The following is a 15,984-nucleotide window of genomic DNA, read 5'->3' on the forward strand; positions in this document are numbered from 1 at the left end:
AGAAAATAGCTGACAGAGGATGGGTATCTTGAAGGTAGAAGCCGAATTTATGACTTGTTTGACCTCAAGTGGTCCTGAGAATCCTGGTTTCCTCTGGCATCCAGCCAACATGCTCTGTAGCAGGCTTAGGCAGGATCTCTTGCCAGTGTTCATTCTACCTTTCCCAGGAACTGTTCCTGAGCAGAGCCTGACCTTGACTCTGAACTGAGCCTCTGGTGTGCCTGCTTCTTGGGTAAGGGGTCTTGGCTCTTTGGTGTTTCAGTAGGCTAAATAGTCCTTTGGCTTCCATGTAAATTTCTTCCATACTCTCCCTGTGACTAGTCCTGGTTGGTATAGGGACCCAGAGCTAAGTCCACCGCAGGGCTCTGTCTCTCTCAGAGCACATGGGCTCACAGGTGGAGCCACCACAGAGAAGAAGGTACAGTGACTCAGAAGACAGGTGTTCCACGCTAAACCCGAAGGGCTGGTGAGATTTGCTTCTTTATTAAGCTTATGGAATTAATTTTTGCCCCTTTTCTAAACTTTAATTCTATTAATTTTGAATAAATAGTATATTCACACAGTTCTCAAGAAACCAAAGGACATACACTAAAAAGCTTCTACCTTATCCTGCTGGTTTCCCCATTATCCTCCCAGAGGCAACTTGTGTTAATGGTTCTGTCAGGAGCAGATATCCCCCTCCCCACTTTTAAGTGATATCATGATAAATACACTGTAGTGTACTTTGCTTTTTGATCATAACACGATGATGGTAGAAAGGGCCCAGGCCAAACAGAGGTTGGGATCTCCTTCCTGCGGAAGGAGTAATGTGTGCAAAGGCCCAGGTATATGATAAAGTACATAGTGGCTTTGGGGAATGATGATTGGTGTTGGGCACTGGGTAGAAGAGAGGGACTAAAGAGCAGCTAGCAGTGTTGATGAGAATGACCTTTGGGGACCACCAGTCCTGGGCTTGAAGCCTAGCTGTGTTGTTCTTGGCAGTTTCTTGACTTTCTGAGCCTCAGTGTCCTCAGTTATAAAGTGGGTAATGAAAAGAGCAGCTACTTCCTAAGATGTGGTAAGAATCTGAGGGACAATGTAGAGAAATCACTGAGAATAAGCAGCTTATAATTATGATTATAATTATATATAATCACCTGGAGAGGCTGCAGGGATCCTCAGGGTGGACAAAATGGATTTTTTGGGGGTTTGTGCTGTAGAAGGTTGACAGTGGCAGGGCAGGCATGAAGAGGCAACTGCAGGCATCTATCTGGGTTGGATGGAGTCAGGATGCTGGGAGGGATGGCTCTGGCTTAGCGTGACAGAATGAGTCAACATAAGTCTGGCTGGGACAAAAACTAAGGTTTCCTGGGAAGATACCCATCTCTGGCCTCTCCCTGCACCCTCCAGGAGCATAGAAAGTCAGAGTGGCTGCAGTGCAGTAGGCAAAGGACACAGTGGTAGGAAATGAGGTGAGAGATTCAAGAGGTGTCTCCATCACATGGGGCCTGGCAGCACTTACTCTGTGCCACATGTGAAATGCATAGTTCATAGTTCAGACCATATCGCTCTGTAGCTTAAAACCCTCTCCTCAGGCTGGAGGCATGACTCAAATGGCACAGCACCTGATTAGTGAGCATGGAGCCCTGAGTTCAAACCCCAGTTAAACCAAAAAGAAAAGAAAAATAAAGAAAAAAACCTCCCTTGGCTCCGTTGTCCTCACCTAAAGTCCAGATTCCTTGCCTTGGTCTGCATCTCTCTCTGGCCTGTTCTTGCACCATGTCTGTCTGAAGCTTCATAAACTGCCCACAGTTCCCCCAAATGCACCTGAGCTTCTGCCCTATGCAGATGCACTTGTTGTTGCCTGTACCGAGACTGCCATTGCCTGCTCCTCATTCTGCCTGGCAAATCCCTCCGTTGCCTTCCAAACTCAGCTGAATAGCCCCTCTCCAACATGCATGCCCACTTTAGCTTCCTCTGTAACTGGCACACAGTCTCTTGTCATTCCCCTGGTGCTAACCAGGTCTGATTGTATATGTCCCCAGCCTCCCTTGCAGGTCTGTCTTGAGCCTGGTGTTCAGGAAGCACTGGCCAAACAGAACTTTCCACTCCAAAAACAGTGGAGAACTGTTTGAGGTTTTGAGTTTGGCTGTTTGCTCTGTGGCACTCACAATTTTTCCTCAGACCCAATGTTCCAAGAAGTGGCAGGCTCTGGGCCAGCTCAGAGCAGCCTAAATAGAACTTGAGAACAGGCAGAGCTGTGGTACAGAAGAGTTCTGGGTTTGGGGTGCTTGGGGAGGGGTTATAGGGTAGAAGGGAGGAGGCAGGGGAGGATGCTGAGCTCCTCTCCTTAGCCCCAGCACAGAGCGCACTCACTCCTTCCTACTATGGATCTGCACTGGTGAGTGTCCAGGATTTCACTGTGCTGCCTGCCTCAGTCAGTAATTAACATAACTCCACCTATCCTCCCTCCACAGCGTCTAGGCTTCTGTTACTGGGAAAGCACCTTCAGCTCAGTCCTTAACTCATTCACACAACTGTGTCAGTGGTAGATGATAGCCTCCTTAGCTAAAGACTATACCCAAGTGGTTCACGACATAGGAGCGAGCAGCAGATGATGGCGTAAGAGACACCTTGGACCTGATGCCAGGAGATAGTTGACTACAGCAAATGCTTCCCATTCCATTGTATGACTGTTTATGAAGAGCTATTGAAAATTCTGGACATTCTTTGTATGCCGACCTGATGTGTGAATGCTGTATGTGAGGCACTGGTGTGCTGGGCCTGTGTGTATTAACCAACCCTGTTTGAGTGGGGCTACATACAGATCGAGTGTATACAGTCCAGGTGTGCATAGGCCATGTGTGAGCATACACAGAGCACCTCTCAATCCCCAACTTGTGGTGCAGGAGTGCATCCCAGCTGTGTACAGTTTTGTGCATGCTTGAGGGGCCCATTCCTGACTTCCGAACCTACCTCAGCCAGCACCTCTGGTCTGCGTTTGACTTGTAGGACAGTGGTGGGGCCCGGCGATCTGTGATAGGGGATGGCCCCCAGTTGCTTACCCACTACTACGATGATGCCCGGACCATGTACCAGGTGTTCCGCCGTGGGCTTAGCATCACAGGTGAGATGGGCTGTGGGGATGTGGATGGGCCATGGCTGGCATTGGCAGGTGCAAGGGGGTTATGCAGCAGGTAAGCAGTGCCTGTGTCAGCAAAGAGGAGCCCTTCCTGACCCTCTTCCCACCAGAGAAGGAGTTGCATTATGTGACCCATAACTGACCTCAGCTTTGCTTCAGCCCTTAGGACTACCTGACCTCAGGCCCCATCCTCTGTTCCCAGGAGAGCTGTCAGGTCACTGACTGGCAGCTGAACCTGAGCCTCTGACATGTCTCAGCAGTCCCACAACATGAGGCAAAGGGAGATGGTCACACACAGGCAACCTGCCACCTTCTCTTAGTGGCCCTCAAGTGTCTGTGTCCTTTTGGGTCTGCAGTAGAGACTGTCATACAAGTCATGGTGGGCACCAGTTACTGCATCAGTCCTCTTCCTGGGCCTGTCTGATCCCTTGAGGGATGTCATGTTTGCATATTTCAGGCCCTGTTGGGCTGCAGTGGGTAAGACAGGCAGCTAGGAGGATGTTTACCTGGGTCCACGGATACCTACAGTATAAGACATCCATACAGGGTGTCTGAGGGGAAGGGGAAAGTGGTACTCCCACTGCCCCCCTCCCTGGCACAAGGCCTGCTTGTCTCTCTGCAGGGAACGGGCCCTGCCTTGGTTTTAGGAAGCCCAACCAGCCTTACCAGTGGCTATCCTACCAGGAGGTGAGTGATACAAAACACACCCCACCCTGTCTCCCCATACGGATCTGGCCCTTGTGGAACTTACGGGCACCCTACTGGGTTTCAAAGGATCTTTTTTTTTTTTTTTATGGTCTATATGCCTAACTCCTGCCAGCATCCTCGAGAGACTTTTTGCAAACCTGGGTAGGGAGCCAGGAGGTCTGTCAGACCTGTAGGACTCCCCGCTATGGGTCTTTCCTCAGCTGAAGAGTCCCTGTTTCCCCATCACCTCCCTATGTCTATGTACAGGTGGCCAACAGGGCTGAATTCCTGGGGTCTGGACTTCTCCAGCACAACTGTAAAGCACATACAGATCAGTTTATTGGTGTTTTTGCACAAAATCGACCAGAGGTGAGTACCTGCCCTGTTTTTAGACAAGATCGGGCACATTCGGGGTGGTTTGGCTGTAGACTCTGACTGGTTTTAGAGATATCAGTGGAGTAGGGGTTGGGTGCATGGAATGATCCTGCTACTGCTCTTTGTAGGACCTGAGACAAGAGAAAAACTGGAGACCCAAGGGCCAGGACACCCCCACTCAGTTCTGCCCCACATCAGGAAAGGGCACCCTAGACAAGATCAATCCATACCACACTCTGCTCCATAAACAGATGTCCTAGAGGCCAAGGGGAAGGAGATTCATGGTGAAGAAGTCCACTCAGGGCCTGGGACTGTTTGGGCATGAAACCAGGAGTTACAGAGTTCCATGGTGCAAACCAGATTTCGAAGGCTATGGGTGAACAGGGACAACCCATTAGCCTTGTGGATTCCTTGTGGAATGCAGAGAATCGGGCATAGGGCCTCGCACAGGGTCACTGTTCTCCTGGGCCTAAGGGCAGTACAGTCAGTCCTCTTGTCTGTTTTTCCCCTGACCTAGACCTTGTGTTTCCACAGTGGATCATTGCAGAGCTGGCCTGCTACACGTATTCCATGGTGGTGGTACCACTGTATGACACTCTGGGCCCTGGGGCTATCCATTACATCATCAATACAGGTAAGCCCCACCACCATCCCTCTTGCCATTGGCAGCCTATCTCCAGCCCCTAGCCTCTCAGTTTATCCTGAGATCCATAAGAAGCACTTTGCTTCTGCTCTCAGAAAACACTTGGGCTTGTACTGAGTCTCAGATATCTCTAATCAGACTTCACCTGAAGATTCTGTCCACAGGACTGGGGTATCAAGGAAGAGACTCTGTACCAGCCTCCAACAGGCTGCAACCCTCCAAAGTTCATGACAGCTGGGTATCATTGCTGTGGTGGTAAATATCCCAGGCAGACCTGGGATGATAGGGGCCGAGTATGAAGTAAATTAGTCATCTGCTCCAGGAGGGCCTTGGTTCACCCAGGACCCACGATACATTCCTGTGTATACGATGCATGGTCCCCACAGCTTGTCTCACACATTTTATTTACGTACAAGCTATGGCACACACAGCTGTGCTATCGCTGCCTGGCATGTGCTGTTTGCAGTCCCAGCCTGTGTCCACACAGCCTCACTCTCCTTGGTGGTCCCTGCAGCGGACATTAGCACCGTGATTGTGGACAAGCCACAGAAGGCCATGCTTCTGCTAGAGCATGTGGAGAAGAAGGAGACTCCAGGGCTCAAGCTGATCATCCTCATGGAGCCATTCGAGGAAGCCCTAACTGAGAGGGGACAGAAGTGCGGGGTGGTCATCAAGTCCATGCAGGCTGTGGAGGTGAGAATCTGTTTCTGGGTTGTTTGCTGATCCATAGCTGGCTGGCTGCTGAATCAGAACTGCTGGTGACCTGCCCCTCTCATGCCTCAGAAGTGACCATTTTATGTGCTTGGGAATGTATGAGTGCTAAGATAAGGTATGCTTTGAAAGAGCTGGTGGAAGGAGGCCTGCAGTTGATGTCCCTAGGCATCCTTTAGGCAAAGGCTCTGACTGGCATATAGCCAATGGCACTAGGTGCCAGCAAGTAGATAGTGTGCTTGCCTGGGAGGCACTCACACAGCTGCTGGAGTCTCCTTATTTCCAGCTAGTGTCAGCCCTTGTGTGTAGCCAAAGGCGGTAGATATGAGGTCCAGGAGTCTTGGAAAGGTTCCTACCGATGGGATCCAGACACCCAGTAGCCAGCAGAACTGATTTTTTGCTGTTCCTGGCCTTCCCAGAGACACCAGGTTTCTGGAAGCTCATGGCCTGCTGAGGCAATGCCGGGCATTCTGGCCTTCAGAGCCTCAGGCCCTGCTCAGTAGCAACTGACTCACACTATGCTCTATTGGAGCTCAGCCCCTGGGGCCTTCAGTTCTCCTGCTTCCCTATCTTCTTCTCATTGTACCTATAATACCTGTGCACTTGTACATTTCAGCAACTTATCAACCCCACCTGCACTGGCAGCCCCCAGCATTGAATGCTCATGTAAGAAGCCTAGGTCACCCAACCACTTTCATGCATGTTCTCAGAGGTACCATGGGCACACCTTAAGCCCAACATATCCAAAACTCATTGTCATGTGCACAGTGCCTGGCCTCTCACTGGGCCTTGGGCTCCCTGCCTATAATGTACAGGATGGACTCAGGACCTGTAGACGTCCTCCCTCTCTTTCAGGGACCTCAGACTAGACATATGTCTGAGGAGATGCCACTGAGGTAGCATCTGCCACAACTACTATGTCTGAGCAGGGGATCCTGAAATCTGGCGTTGGCACAAGAGCAAGGCCTACTGGACTGGACTGTTAATTTTTTTTTTTAATTGATGAAAACTTTGAGGATTTTAAAGCAGTATTTTCTTCTTTCAGGACTGTGGCCAAGAAAATCACCATGCTCCTGTGGTAAGCTGATCTTCTAGCAGGTCTTTGTTGAACAAGATGATAGGTAGGGACTGTCCTCGCAGAGCCCTTCACTGTACACAGGGCTCAGGAGAGAGGCCAGACAAACATCTCCATGTTAATAAGCAGCCCTGTGCTCAACTCAAGAATGCCTGCTCTGCTGCCCAGGACTTTTATGGGCTGATGGCCCAGGAAAGGACCTGAGACAAGAGTCAGAGGTTGAGAAGGAGACAGATGGCAGTCAGTCTTGGCTACCTTTGATTGTCTAGTAACTTTCTTGAGGAAGTCTTATTTTTTTCCTTCAAATGTAGTGAACTCCCTAGGGGATGGGATGAACAGAACCAGAAGTGGACCACTGGGTCTAGTGGTCTTATGGCATCTGCTGTCTTTATTCATCTTTTCTCTGTGAACTTTCCTGTGTGTCATCACCGTATGACTGTTTGGGGTTGGGTCACAGTGAAGGTAGCTGCCCCATGGGCTAGGCCATGGGGGTCGTTTGGGGGTTCTTTCAGGGCCTCTGACCTCTAGGCATTCTTGTAGCTCAATCTTTTTCACTCCCTTCACCACTCCTTCTGAACTTTCTCACACAGGTCTAAACAAATCATAGCCCTGCTTTGCAGGGCCCTCCTGAGGTAGTCCTAGGTGTTTGTCTACCTCACATGTACCAGACTCTAGTCATAGAGAGCTGCTCCCTGATCTCTCAGCATGCCCTATCTCCTGTGCCTCTGTGCTTGGGCCCATGCAAGTTCCTCCCAGGACCCCTCCAAGGAACGCCCCCCCTTAACACACACTTCTTCTGGAAAAATCCTGCTCACCCTTCCATTTCAACTCACATGTTACCACCTCTGGAAAGCCATCTTCTATGTGCAGATGGACTCAGTGAGTTCTTCCTAGTGACTCGAAGGCCATATGCCCAGTGTCAGGACAAGGGCTTAATGCAGAGCAGTCTTGAGGATGCAACGGGCAGCTCAACTCCTGAGCCACACATGCTCCCAAGACTAACCACAGACATTTGGGAGAAAATGGGAAGGAATGTGGGGACTTGGCCATACCCACTAGAAAGGTGAGGTCTTTGGTTGAGGTCTGAATGTGGCCTCTGTAATCCAACCCCACCTAGGAAAATTCAGCTCAGACTGGAGGAAAGAGGAGTGCTGGGATCAGGGTAAGGTTGGTGGGACCAATCCATGTCCACGAACTCAGCTTCTTTCCCTTTTCCTGGGAGCTTGTCAGCCCACCTGCAGTGCATGGGGCCTGCAAACATACCCAGCACTGCCCACAGCCACATCACCACTACAGCACGTATGGGGCTGGGCAGTGGTGGGGCCCTGGCTAATCACACGGGGTCTCCCTAACCATGCCTTTTCTCTTAACCCTCCAGCCCCCTCAGCCTGATGATCTCTCTATTGTGTGTTTCACCAGCGGCACCACAGGTAAGCAGAGGCACTCAGATCACCTGGCTACCTGTACCCTTCCCTGGCAGCCTGGCAGGTGACTTTGGAAGTCTCTGGGACTCTCTGTGAGATGGGCTAAGCCTTGTCCTGGGCCTGGCTCCAGATGCTGGTCCCTCTACTGCCAGTACATAGCACCAGACAGGATGGGGAGTGGCCAGATGCAGATGGACAGTGTGGATTGGGAAGTATAGGCAGGGCCTTGTGCTTTCCAGAGCTGAGCCAGCAGAGCCCTAGGTGGGCAGCTGGGTCACATACTAAAGGAAGGAATTTTCTTATGACAGTCATTTCTTTATGGGAAACAATTCACCTCCCTGCTTCCTGCTCTTGTCTGGCCTTCATGTCAGGGACTGGGTAAGGAATATGGGGCTTGGTGTCTGAAAGAAAAAGTTTGAGTCTCATCTCTGCTACTTGCTAGAGTGCTATGAACCAGTCACTTAAGTTCTCTGCCATCCCTGTCCCCAGTTTCTCACCTTGAGGAAGGTGGTTAGGGGCCAAGTAGGAGATGGGATGGTATATGAATGGGCAGTACAAACACTCTGCAGCCAAGGGCAAGACTGTCAGGAAGAGGACACTGCAGAAATGGCTCGGCCCATGCCTGGCACAAACCAAGCAGCACATACATCAGCGTGACAGGAAGAGTCCAGCAGGGTGTCCTGGGGGAGGCAGAATGCACATTAGGCACAGGCTCAGCACTTTACAGTCTAGTGTCCTGTCCACCCTGTCATTGTGCACTGGGGCCTTAGCTTAGTCAGTGAGGTGAGCAGCTCAACACTGAGCTGGCTCCAAGGGAACAATATCAGCAAGTGGAGGTGTCAGCACTTGTATCTTCATCCCCAAACTCCTTGCCCAGTTCTCTTGCTACTGCTGTCACTCCATCTGATGACTTGGGAAGTCACTTGCTTTGTCCTGAATGGGCAAGAGGTTTCTAGCCTTCTTTCAGACCAAACACTGGCCACTGTCAATAGACAGTGGACTGGGGTCTCTACATCTCCCACAGAAGCAGCTGTAAGGTATTTGGCAGACCTTTGACCAGCCCCATAAGCTGGATTAGTTATGTCAGTGGATCATGAGAAACACGGCTTTATTGAATGGAGACAGATTTTTGCCATTAATTCAAGTGGGTTTAAAGATTTTTACCATATTCTACTAAACCCTTTTTGAAAAGAAGTAATACAGCCCTTACTTTCCAGGGACTGACATCCAGAGCCAACTCAAAATTCAAAAATGCTCTTCAAGCTTATGTTGCTTTTTAAATAGAGCTTTACAATGTCTTTTTTGTCATGAGTTTTACAATATAAATTTTTGGTGACATGGTTTTGGAGAGCAGGTCACTGCTTTGGCCTTTAGCTTTGAACCTCTGCCTTCCAAGAGTGCCTTCAGGCTTTTAACATGTCACTTGGTCACAGAAGATGCCCCCATATCTGGCAAAGGACTTCCTGAGGCAGACATGTGATGTGGCCCAGCTGGAGAGAGCCAGACATCATGTCCAGTGCCTTTCAGACTGGATTTCCAATTGAAAGCTGAGCCATCCTACCCAAGCTCTGTGTGGTGAAATAGAATGCAGACAGCCTGAAAAATAGGTTGTGATTTAGTGTCACAAGCTTCCTGCTCCAAAGCTGTGGCTGGTGCCAGGGCAGAGCTGGGGCAGCCAGCAGATCTTTGGCCTGATATCATCTCTCTGGGTCATGCACTTGGATTTTCTTGGCTTTAGGCTAAGCCTATGCTGTGCTCTTTTATTCTTCCTTTTGTCAGCACATCAGCTACATGTGTCCACAGCATCACAGTCCAGCTACAGCTTCCCTTGCATGCTGAGCATCCTGGCTCTCAGCCTCATCAAGGACCACAATGTTCTTCAGTCAGGAGAGATGGAAAATATGATCTGAACCTGACATTTGGTCCAGGTTCTGGCAGAATCATTCCAGGATGATTTCCTTCTAGTATGTGGTAGAAACTCTGAGGAAAACTCCTAGAAAATGCCAATGCTCCAGAGCCCCTCACCAGGCTAGGAAGGTCCAGGAAGAGGAGAGATTGTGTTTTGTACCCAGTAATGGCTGATGGGTGGGTGAGTGATTGGTTGGTCATTTCCAAGCAACTATTAACTGGACTGGAAACTGAATCTCCCCTAAAAAAAAGATAATTTGTGTGTATAATACAACCTATTTGGGGAAGTTGGCTTCCTTGAAAGATAGTTAGGAGTCTGTGTCTTTATGAGTTCAGGTACCTTCACTTTCCGGAGAAGAAAATACAGTGGTCTTGTGAAACAATCTTTTCACTCTATATGTCTTTGACACTCTTTTTCTAGTTTATGTATGTTCATTCATTCAGTTTCTTTTTTGAGAACCTCTGTGTATCAGACCTACCATTAAGTGCTGAGGACACAGTGCTGGACAGCGCACAGCCTTGTAGTCATGATCTCACAGCTCAGTTATCAGCCAGTTACAATTTGATCACTGCCTCAAGAGTCTGCATCCCAAGCTGCATACTGCATCCCAAGTATCCTGCCAACAAGAGGTCAAGACAACAGAACACAAAGGATTCCCAAAGGAAGTAAATCTAAGCAGACTCTTGAAGCATCGATAGCTGGACGAGAAGAGAGGAAAAGGTGTTCCCAGCAAAAGGAACAGCATGCACAGAGGATCTGTAGCAAGACAGAGAATACTGATTTGAAGGAAGGTCAAGTGAGGAAAAGAATGGACTGGGAGCAAGGCCTGGGAGCACTGCACAAGAGGAATGATAGCATAGGTGTTCCCAATGAGCCTGAGCAGGAACAGCCAAGAGGACAGAGAACAGAAACTGTCGGCACTGTCTGTGGCTAAATTGTACCCAGGGGATGTCACCACAGAAACACCTGCTGATGCTCCCTGTACCTCTCAGCATTCTTGCTGTGCAGCTGTAAAATTATGTAAGCACTCTTAAGCCTCAGTTTTCTTGGGTGTTAAATGGAGGCATTTAGTGAGAAGATGTCTGCTTATGGGCAGAAGGAGGGAAATGGACAGCAGGTCTCATACTGCTGAGACATTGGGGAGCTAGGTGACAGACCTTTTCTGACATTGCACCAGAAAAAGAGGACCAAAGGAGACTCTGCAGCTCAGTTCATCATACTTGATTGCACATAGGTCTGTCTAGGAAGGCTTATGATATTTCTCCATGTGAGCAACTAGGAAAACTGTCTACATCAGGTCTAAAAGAAATGCTGCCAGAGGCATACACAGCCCTGAGTCAGAGAAGCAAGCAGAGCCTGTTCACAAGCTCATCTTCTACCTCCTAACTGGACCTTGTAGTCTGTTCCCAGAATTTGTGGTCTACCTTCACTTCTCCTTCATCCATGGGGACCACATCTAGAGATGACTTGAAGAAATAATCTGAATGTTTCAGGGAATCTTTACAAATTCTATAGGTCATTAGAAGTTTATAAAATTACATTGATACCTGCAAGAAAACATGCTTTTCTAAAAGATACAAACTTTTTGCACCATGCTGGAAAAGAAAAAGTCCTAACCAAACTAAGCAGGATTGAATACTACCATTGTAAGTGTTTTGGCCTGAACTGAATGGAGGCTTTGGAGGTTTTTCATCACTGAAGACAAATTTCTCTCAAAATGATCAGACCTTCTACCATGAGGTTATGTTAGGTGTGAGAAAGTCAGCCAAGCCAGTCTCACAGATCTAAAACTATAGCACAGGCTCTGTTTTGTGATAGCCCTGACTCCATATTTATTATCTGGGGGAATGTTCTTTAAAAATTTGAAGAACCTGAGCATTCTCAGCTGAAAATTACCAAGTAACACTCAGAATACTTTGTGGGCCCTGGGATTCTGTAGGATTTGTATCTAAGTGATGACTCAGGCTTAAGTCTCTTAATATGGGCTGGGCTTGAGGAAGAATATTGGGATGAAAGAAAGACAGGCAGAGTTAAGACAGATTCTGTGCTTTTTTATTTTTTCTTTTCGAAAGGAAGCTGTTCCTTTCAAAAGGAACAGCTACTTATTAGAAATATGTCACTTTTTATTTAAATCATGTAACCTGTGTCCCCAAAGTCATCAACGTGGGTGACCATATGAGTGAAGGTACCAGAGCACAGGTTAAAATTCTGCCCACCACACATCTTCGGTAGAGTGATGTGTCTGTCTCCTGAATTCAAAGATGGGATTGTAACTAATGCTCTGATCTCTGCCAAACGGGTCACCAACAAGTTGAGCAAGCAGGTCTCATGGATGTAATTATGAGAGTGACTTTATTTTTGTCTCCATCCATTGCTCTCCACTTGCTCAGTGAGGGCAGGTTCTTTCTCTGCTCCTGGATAAAAACTTCAAACATCATAGGCCTTTCTGGTCACTTTTATGTAATAAAAAGTCCCATGGCCACTGCAAGTCACAGTCTTAACTCAGAATCACAAGTGTCAATCCAAACTAGGAATCTGTAGTCTTCATTGAGACCTCCTCCTCCCCAGCAGAGAGAACTTTTGTTTTCCTTGCTGCTGTTTCTCCTTTGTCCCCAGCCTACTGGGGGTGGATTCTTTCCTCTCCCACTGGGTTTGAAGTGGGGATGGAAAATAAGTAAGTGGGTATAAAAGTAGGAAAATTATTTGGGCTAGTGTTTAAAACTCACCCTGTGTTTGATTAACACTTCCTGAGTTCTCTTGACATAGAGTTCCCCTGACATAGATAGCGCTCATCTTGGGCTGGGTGGTGCTGTCTCTACCTCAGTTCTGGCCTCTGTGTGCACTTTACTGCCTCCCCTGTTGGGAGGGGATCCTTTTTCCTTGGAAGACTGACCTTCTGACAGATGCCTTCTAATATACCATCCTTGCCACTGTCCCTCTCACCCCTCAGACTGATATTCCTTTCGTAGACTGTGTCCAGTTCTTGGATTCATTACTTTTTGTAACCACTGACTTCTTCACCTTTTTCACTGGGTCCTCCAGCTTTAGGGAGCACATTTGGGCTCTTCAGGTGTTCCTATTAGGGTCTTGGGTTTCAGTGTGGGATTGGGAGAGAGGACTCTTCATTCTTCCACTTTTCATGGGCTATGTATGACGTGTAGCTCCCTCCAAAGGACCTCTGCACAGATTTTCTAAGTCCTCCCCACACGCTGAGGGAAAATTCACGTAGCATCAAATTAACCAGTGTAATGTGAACAAGTTCAGTGGCGCTTAGTACAACACTCTCTTAGTTTCTACTCACTTGACCCTTTTATTACCTCCTTTTGGGTAAGGGTTGCAAAGTTAACATATTGATTGTTTTGATATTTTCTGGGTAAGTTCTGCATGTGTTCTGCCCCCTCCCTTTTGGAGTTTCACAGCAACTGTATCTACTGCCTTAGTGGAAACATTTAATTTAACATCTTTTGTACAGGGATTATATTTATAGTCCTTATAATACCTTTATGAGGTGGGCATTATTGTCCCTGTTTTACAGGTAAGGAAACCTCAAGAGGAGGTTTCCTTGAGAGGTGGTTTCTCTCAAGAGGAGCAATGGCTTACTGATGTCCTGCTAGCTGTGAGTGGCACAGCTAGGTTTTGAGTCCTGTCAGACCTGTAGCAGCACCATCAGGGTTGTGTCCACCCTGGTGTGAAATGGTGGTCAGTTTGGTCTTCTCCCCAGCCTGCTGTGTCCTGGGCCTCACCTGCCTCTATCCTCTGAGTCATCCTAGCAACCCCAGATTCCTCAAGGGACCCGAACACTAGGCCTAATGAGCAGCAGTGAAAAATCATGCTAAGACAAAACAAGAATATCCTTGTCCCATCTCTGCAGCTGAGCAGGCAATAGGGGAGCCCCAATCCTGCTGACCTCCAGCCTGCCCTAAGCCTGAAGTCTTTCCAGTCACCAGATACAGCCAGTAAATTTTCTGCTAGCAGATAGCCCTGCTGAGGTCAAGAGAGCAGGATAGACCAGTGGATGTGTGTGAGGGAACTGGAGGCCTAAGCCTGTGTTCCCTGAGGGAGGCAAGAGAGGGTAAAGTGCCCCAAGTAGTATACTCTTCAGATCTGAGACATCCATCTGTGCAGCCATGTCACCTGCCTTTTGGTCCCAAGCTGTAAAGAGCCTCAAGGTAGGTGCAGAGGGTCTAAAGAGTGAAGGTCCCACAAGCAGTATTCATCTGCCTGGATCTCAAGGATGGCTGAGCCAGAGGCCAGAGGCTTGAGGGAACAGCCAGGCATTGCTGGCTTGGGCACTGTTCTCAGGGAGTTGCCACTGGGCTCCCAACTAATTCCCCTTCTTGCCTTCTGTTTTCAGGGAACCCCAAAGGTGCGATGCTCACCCATGGGAACGTGGTGGCTGATTTCTCAGGCTTTCTGAAAGTGACAGAGGTGAATAAAGTAAACTTACTATGCAGGTATCTCTTGAGGACAATCTCTGGCCTCAGAGGGATCTTAAAAATTTGTTCCTTTTGTTTTGTTTTTTTCCTGATATAATCTGGGCTACCATTCACAGGCAGGAGTTTCTCTCAATAGAACAACCCTACCTTTACAGCCACTTCTAACTTCAAACACTGTGATTTAGTTTTGTTTTTAATTGACACAGAGTCTTGATTTGTAGTCCAGGCTGGTCTTGAACTCATGATCCTCTTGCCTTAGCCTCCCAAGGGCTGAAATGAGAGCATGTGCCACCACACGCAGCTTTTAACCCCAAACACTGAAATGACTCTCATACCCAACAACATTCAGTTGATTTCTGAGAGTACTAGGACCCCAGAAAGAAAAGCATGGGAATCTGTTTTTCATTTTTAACTTCAAAAATTGAGATCCTTTTGCTTTTGTGTATGCACCTTTATTTCTAAGGTAATCCTTGGTAACTTGTTCTTTAAATAGGCTAGGGTTTAATTCAGTCATTTTGTGTTTAAGGACTAATAGAGTGTGCTTAAAGGTAAATCTAGAGTCAAAAAGGTTGACCTCTTGGCCTGACAAAGCATGTTAGTGTTTATACCCACATAAGAAAAGAGGACCTCTCCAGAAGTGGTGAGTATATTCTGCAGTTTCCTTCAGGAGAAAAAAATGTACATTTTCATCAAAGTCAGGCTTTTTCTTCACATGGAGACTGTCTCTCCACACACATGCTTCATGGCATTATGGAGTATATGCTCTAAACACTTTTACTTTGGTAGAAAACTGTATTGGTGGCTGAATCCAGGTTAGGAGCCATGAGCCAGGTTCCCAAGGTTTGTCCAAACTGGTCCAAAAGGCCACCAGGAGAGTAAAAGCCTCTATGACAAGGTAGAGCTCAGGCAGGTGGCACAAAACTGAGCCTCCTTGTACAGGCCTCTGCCTGACCTGAGCAGCCTGGGTCCTAAGGGTCCATCCCATCCACGAGATGTGGGCTGACACTCGACCTATACTGGCTCTTCAGCTGGGCTACTTCTCAGCTTTCCCCTTAAGACCCTGATCCAGGGCTGTGGCTTGTCAGGTTAGGTTCAGCCACCTATTTGGGACTTGGCCTTGTCTCTTCCTCTGTCCCCAGCTCCTAACACAGCCACAGTTGGCATAGATGTAGGGTTCTCTGGACCTCTTTTTCTGGAAGGATTAGAAAGTGCCGATCAACCAAAACACTCTGAATCTCTACCCAAGTGGCCCAGGAAGCCTAGGGCCGATCCAACCTACTAACGTGGGGAGGAAGGGGAGAGAGCCAGGCTGGTGCCGAATGACTGCAAGCCAGGTGCAGGCCCTGCCGAGAGACTTCCCTGCGGAGCCTGGCTCTGCTGGTTTATGTGTGCTTCATGTGGCTCTTTGCTTCTGCAGATAACCCAGACCCACTGGCGCTGCGACCTAACACTCCGCTTCCTATGCTGCCCACCTTCTTCCTGCACCTTTCCTCCCTCTCCCTCTCTCTTGCTCTCATTTTTTTCTCTCATCTCACCTCTCTCTCTGTCCCAGCCCTTCGTTTCCCTCCCCCCTCTTCCTGTTCACCCCTCCAAGACCATTTTC

General features: G+C 48.3%; 1 protein-coding gene across 3 annotated transcripts in view; it reads left to right on the top strand.

The window, feature by feature from the left end:
- The window catches only part of Acsl6 (acyl-CoA synthetase long chain family member 6), a 60,409-nt gene that overhangs the window by 17,480 nt on the left and 26,945 nt on the right, over positions 1 to 15,984 (top strand). For all 3 annotated transcript variants that reach the window (XM_020180527.2, XM_074057235.1, XM_074057236.1), the window contains exons 3-10: positions 2,992 to 3,106; positions 3,744 to 3,808; positions 4,076 to 4,177; positions 4,718 to 4,817; positions 5,341 to 5,519; positions 6,583 to 6,615; positions 7,991 to 8,042; positions 14,300 to 14,373. In XM_020180527.2, coding sequence (XP_020036116.1) covers positions 2,992 to 3,106; positions 3,744 to 3,808; positions 4,076 to 4,177; positions 4,718 to 4,817; positions 5,341 to 5,519; positions 6,583 to 6,615; positions 7,991 to 8,042; positions 14,300 to 14,373 — 720 coding nt within the window. The remainder of the gene's footprint in view (positions 1 to 2,991; positions 3,107 to 3,743; positions 3,809 to 4,075; positions 4,178 to 4,717; positions 4,818 to 5,340; positions 5,520 to 6,582; positions 6,616 to 7,990; positions 8,043 to 14,299; positions 14,374 to 15,984) is intronic.

The sequence above is a fragment of the Castor canadensis genome, chromosome 16 (genome assembly GCF_047511655.1).
Source record: "Castor canadensis chromosome 16, mCasCan1.hap1v2, whole genome shotgun sequence".
Classification (NCBI taxonomy): Eukaryota; Metazoa; Chordata; class Mammalia; order Rodentia; family Castoridae; genus Castor; species Castor canadensis.